Genomic DNA, 6,000 nt, shown 5'->3' with positions numbered 1-6,000 from the left:
CTCTTCTGCTCATACAGTATGGAAACAATATCGCTGAGAAGGAACCCAGAGGTGATCATTCTTTTTATAGTACAGATGAGAGATCTGATGGGTATGGAGTTTGAATGGCTTGCCCAAGATCACAATGCAATTTAATGTCAAGTCCAAGACCAAAATACATGTCTCCCCACTTCCTGGTGATCTGTTTCTCCCCCTAATTCTGATACTTTCCACTCCTGTATACTCCCTTCCACAGGGAAACTTCTGTCAAAAGAGTTACGTGTTATTTACAAAGCACAGACAAACACACGCGCACATACACACGTACTTGCGCACAGAGACACAACATGAAAACACCTTAAAATACCAGAGAAGTGAATAAGAAAAAGATCAAAGCAGGAATGGATTTCAGAGTATTAACACTGATGGGTAGGAAAGAAATGTACCTGAAAGCTGAGAAAACATGTTACGGGGTTTTCCACAAGGTTGTAATTCTCTTTTGTTCTTTATTCAGTTAGATACAAGCAGCCAGGACGGGGTGGGAGGTGCAGTGGGGGCTGGAAGGGGGGAGGTCTCACAAATTTTAGGGGAGGATTAGGATAAAGACGGTAACTAATCCATTCATCTCTGGCTACTACGTATGTACAACAGAAGCTGATTAAATGCAGACCAGCTCTAATCACCACTTCACGCTCTGTGGATTGTAATGGGGGGGAAAAGCATCGACATGATTCCAAGGAGATCAGTTAACCAGATTGTTTAAAAGGGATTCTTCATCACTTATAAAAACCATTTTATTTAGCAGACCAATCTCATATAGGATACAGTCATTGCAATGATACAGTGCAACGCTTTTCTCATTTATAAAATAATCCGACTCCTCATCTTTGAAAATATGTTGAACATTTTTATAACCGATCTGGTTAGTGGCAGATTTGCCAGGGATACAGATGAACCAAAGTGCATAGAATCAGATCATTTTAACCAAAACTCCCAATGAAATAGAAAATGGGTAGGTATGATGCCCTTCACTTAAAAATAAATAAATGGTAGATATAGATATGAATAGAGATAGACAGAGATAGGGATGACAGAGACAGATTTGCAGCAATTTAAAAAGATCTGGAAAAATAGTAGCTAATGTGGCAAGAGGTCTCAATCTCAAGCTCAATGTGAGCCAGTGGTTAAGAGGCAGGTGCTGGGGAGAAGAAAAAGCTTAATGCAACATTCAAATACAACGCTAAATGACATTAAGCACAGTGATGGCCCTCTGCGCTCTCCCCACAAGCCAGTGCCAAGCTTGGTGCATTGTGGGAAGCACACTTTCACAGGAGCTGAAATGGGCATCTGGCCAGAGGACAGTAATAGGTCAGTGGGAAAAGGGAGAGGGGCTGTAACCTGAGACAAATGGGGAATGGTTTGTGGTATGGGTTCCAGGGCCAGGCAAGCTTTCTTCAAAATAAGATGCGTAACTGTCCTGGAGCACATATGCCCCGGTCCGTCTCGCCCCGGTCCGTCTCCCGGGAGTGTTGTTGAAAGGGCCCTCCCTGGGAGGTTAGACCCATCGGCAACACTCCTCTCTGCTCGGGGATTTTACGGTGTGCCGTGGTAACAGAACCACATCTATTTTACACAGTAGTGGATTAGCTCACTTCGTTTCCTTCCTGGAGAATAATATTCTAGAACAGAGTGCATTTAGGCCACCAACTGAGCTCCTAAAAGAAAATAAGATGTACTGATGTGTAGAAGATCTTGGTGACTAAAAGTCGAAATGTTGACTCGACTCATTCCCAGACCACTACACTACCAACCATCTGGTCAGCCCAAGAGGCTAGAAGTTAAGGACAGAGGGTGTGACAGTAAAATCTAATGGACATCAGATGGCAAGCCCTATGGCTAGGTCTTCTTGAAGGTCCCCACATTTCAGAACAAGAGTGAACCTCCTGCATCAGATCACCTGAATTGCCCAGCAAGAAAATGCAGGTACAAGGGTCGTCCCCCAGACCTCCTGAATTAGGATTACTGGAGTAGGGCTCAGAAAGTTCATTTTCAGCAAGTTCCCCCTGTGAATTTTTTGCACATTATCTGAGAACCATGGTTTCAGAGGAGTGCTTATCATGCTTTCATGTACAGTAGAATCACGTGGAGAGCAAAGCAAAAATTAGGACTCAGGGGCTCCAGAGATTCGGATTCAGAGGTCTTAGGTGGGCCCCAGAGTGTGCATTTCAATCTCCCAGGTGAGGCTGATGCTGCTGGTCCAGTCAGTGGACCAAACCTGGAGTTCACTGCCTTAGGGAATCGTTATCAAGGAACTCAGGTACTGCGAAGGGCAGCTTCTGGAAGGCCCCCAATGATTCCTTGCCTCCTTGGTGTATCCTTCCCTTTTTGTGTGGGCTCGACCTAGCGACTCCCTTATAACGAATAGACTAGGCAAAACTAATTGGATGTCACTTCCGAGATGAGGTTACGAGAATACTCCCTTCTCTCACTTGGTTCTCACGCCCTGTCTTGCTCTCTGACGAAGCAGGCTGCCATGTTGTGAGGTGTCCTGTGGAGAGGTCGCATGGGAAGGAACTGGGGACAGCCTCTGGCCAATGGCAAGCAAAGAACTGACTCCTGCCAATAGCAGTGTGCGTGGGTTTGGACACGGAGCCCTCCCCTCACTAAAGTTTGAGAAGACGGCAGCGATGCTTTCGTTGTAGCCTTGGGAGCCACCAGCTAAGCCACACTTCGGTCCTGTCTTCCTATAGAAACTGTAGGATGATGGATGTTTCAAGTCACCATATGTGCTTTATGCAGTGACAGATGACTAATAGATGCTTTGTCAAGGAGCTACCCTGAAATCTATATGGCACTTCGGTATTTAACCCATCCTTCAAGTCCCCCACCTCATCTCTCCCTATTATAAAGGAGACAAATGTGTATAAATGTAGAAGAGCAATATTTAATAATATACACTATTTCCATGTAACTTATGCCAGAGTTTTCTTCATGTTCAATGTTTAAGCCTTGGCCTTCGGGGAGCCTCCAGGAGTTTCCAGGCGGTTACGGAGGAGCAGAGCCTCAGGTAGAAGGGAGAGGTGAATCCGCATCAGACCCCACGCCCTGTGTGTTGAGCTGGACTTTGTGGGGCTTTCTCTTGAGCTAAGGGCATGGTGAATTCCCACCTGCCAATCCCCATAAGCAGGAGTGATGCCCCCTTTGGCTGACAAAAGAAAGAAGCTCCCGGTTTCTCTGCTGGCACGGGGAGAAGGTCTTTCCCTGAGAAAAGTCACTGAAGGGAACAAAGTTCGATCTGCTTGCCTTCTCTCCAGAGCAGTGCCCGATTTCCCCACCGTGGGAAGGGGAGAGGTTCCCCGCTAAGGGCAAGGTTTCTCCTTTTCTCTAGAACGGAGTGTTGAGAAAGTGCATTTCAGAGGCTGCGTGTAGGGAAGGGCCAGACTACTGGAAAGGCTCTAGACACAAAGCCAGACCCCCAGTCCCTGCTCTGTCATCCGCTCCTTGTGTGGCCCACCTGGGATGAGCCCCGCCCTTTGGACAGTGCTCATTGTAAGATGGGGGGCTGGGCCAGGTGATGACGGAGACCCTCCAGATCAGTGTCCAGGAGCCCAGGGCAGGGAGGCAGCTTCTGGCCACGGCCACTGGTCCGATGTAGGACAGCTGTCCTCAGAGTGCCAGGCCCCCACTGCTCAGCCAGCGCGCCCTCTCTGAGGAGCGCCCCGATGGGCTGCTGTGCCACAGGGCGCTCCGGCAGACGTTGTCCAACCTGCTCTTGATGGCATCCTGCAGCTCCTGGTCACCCAGCAGGACCGCCGCTGCCAGGGCCAGCCAGAAGTACTCGGTGGCATCGTGGGCGTCCTAACCCCATGGCGTGGGGGCGGAGAAGAGACAGCAGTAAGCAGACATCTCCAGGGGAGGCCAAGAGGCAGTGCCGGGAACTCAGAACTCAGCTTTTTTCTACCTGACATACTTTCCCAGCCCCTTCTCCTGGTTCCTGGGGGAGCTCCTCCCCCACTCCGCTGTGGACCAATGCCGTGGCCAACTCCAGCGGCCCTCTACCCCAGGCATGCCAATCGTGAAGCAACATCGTCCTGGGCACAGTGCTTCAGGGATTCCTAAGTGACTCAAGCTGACCTACCCCAGTCACTCCCTGGGACCTCTCAGTGTGACCTAACAGAGAAAATGCTCCCTCACCCTTTTAGACGTGGGTTTAAGCCTGCCAACAGCTGGACGGGGAGGACGCCAAGAAACAGAGAGAAGTAGAAACATACTGAGCTAAGAGGTACAGGAAAAGATGAGGAAATCCACAATGACATCTGAGCACCAGCCTCCAGAACTACCTAAAACTCCTAAATCTATACTTGAACTTCCCAGTCACTTGCACCAATAAATTGCCTTTTTTGCTGAAGCTAATTTGAGTTGAGTTCTTCCCCCTTACAATCCCTAGAAGTCCTGGTTGAGTCAATCAGGTCATATGCACTTTGTCCCTGAACCACTTCCGGGGAGCTAGGAGACAGAGGCAAGATGGCTGGGGTTGGGGGGGAGGGAGGGGGGTCCTTCACCACCCCGCTGTCCCTCCCAGTATGGACGAATAAAGAACAGATGCTTCTTTGGGTGAGATTCAACAAGGCACGTCTGGTTCCCATTAGCCTTCATAAGTCAAAAATTAATTCAGGACAGAAACAACTTCTGGCAAATAAGAAAAGGACAGCAGAGTTGTCCTGAGGATCCCCTGGGGGCCAAACACAGGCGTGACTCAGAACAATATTAAGAGATTAAGGGTTGTGCGGGTGCAGACCAGGACCTCTGGTAAAGGGAAGCCAATGCTGGGGACAAAGTTCAAGAGCCAGAATTGTAACAGAGACTTTCAGACCACCAGTTACGGTTCTAGAAGTGGTTGGAAAAATAAGCTCTGGATTCAACTCCAGCAGGGCAAATAGGAGTCGGGGCTAAGGGCTTGTGAAGACAGAGGCAAGCCTCCATTCATAGGCCGCACCTCACTATCTCAGACATGTCAGCACGTACCTAGATTTCTCCTAGGGTTTTACATAAGTTTATAAGAAATGTGTTGCAACTGACTAGTTAATCTGGGATATTCTGAAGACACGCAGTTAAACATTAATTTTCATTTTAGTGTTGGATCTTCTTTTGTTTTGTATGTTGTATATTTCCACAGACCCCTGAGCAACTCACACACACTAGGCCATGTCCCCGTAGTACCTTACAGCTAAAGTGACTACGGAAATCAGAGCAGAGCAAGGAGAGAGAGGAGCTATGGTCCCTCTCCTCAGCAGACAGGAGCACTTTTGAAGTCTCCCACGGGGCTAAGTGACAAAGAACCATCGTGTCCCCAGACGAGTCACCCCCCACCCTATGAGATATGACTCTCCATCTTAGCCCACTCAACTGTATCCCAAAGGCTAAGGGTCAGGGAAGAATGGGGTCAGATGGTAGCTGCCATCCACCTTGTAAGCCAGCCAGCACGGCTCCTACCTTCAGCTGGTAGAAGGTGAGTCGGCCCAGGCGATAATACACCTTCGCATAGTACAGGGCCTCCTTGGGACTCTGCAGCCAGGGTTGGCAGAGGGACAAAGTCTTCAGGTAGCAGTCTTCAGCCATCTCATACATGCTCAGGGAATAGTACACCGTAGCCAGGCGGTGAAAGGCCACCAGCTCCTGCCTCTGATCTCCTAGGAATTAGAAGACTGAGAGAGAGACCGTGCAGCCAACACTTGACGACATCTGTCTACTCAGCCATTCTGTGCTATTTTTTGAAGGTCTTCTAGGGATCGGGGGCGGTGCTTGGGATGCATGGAACAGAGCAGAAGAAGTCCCTGCCCTTGTGAGGTTTACCATCTCATAGGACACAGATGCCCCTTAAATGATCTCACAAAGGTAAAATACACCTGCTGTAAGTGATAGGAAAGGGAACACGGGGCTCTGGGAGGGACTGATTACAGCCTGTGTGCCTGTCACGGTTTTCTGGGACCATTTCCTGAAGAACACTTTCTCTTGACTACA

At 49.0% G+C, this 6,000-nt stretch overlaps 1 protein-coding gene across 1 annotated transcript in view; it reads right to left on the bottom strand.

Moving 5' to 3' along the window:
• Positions 1-2,903: 2,903 nt before the first annotated feature.
• Positions 2,904-6,000, bottom strand: part of SH3TC2 (SH3 domain and tetratricopeptide repeats 2) — a 46,937-nt gene continuing 43,840 nt past the window's right edge. The window contains exons 16-17 of the mRNA XM_039239505.1: positions 5,473-5,669; positions 2,904-3,837 (exon numbers count right to left, since the gene is read on the bottom strand). Of these exons, the coding sequence (XP_039095436.1) occupies positions 3,646-3,837; positions 5,473-5,669 (389 nt within the window). The 3' untranslated portion in view covers positions 2,904-3,645. The remainder of the gene's footprint in view (positions 3,838-5,472; positions 5,670-6,000) is intronic.

The sequence above is a fragment of the Hyaena hyaena genome, unplaced genomic scaffold (assembly GCF_003009895.1).
Source record: "Hyaena hyaena isolate Hyena2069 unplaced genomic scaffold, ASM300989v1 scaffold_157, whole genome shotgun sequence".
NCBI lineage: Eukaryota > Metazoa > Chordata > Mammalia > Carnivora > Hyaenidae > Hyaena > Hyaena hyaena.
Note: the sequence above shows the minus strand (reverse complement) of the source record. Positions and strands in the feature narration are given on the sequence as shown.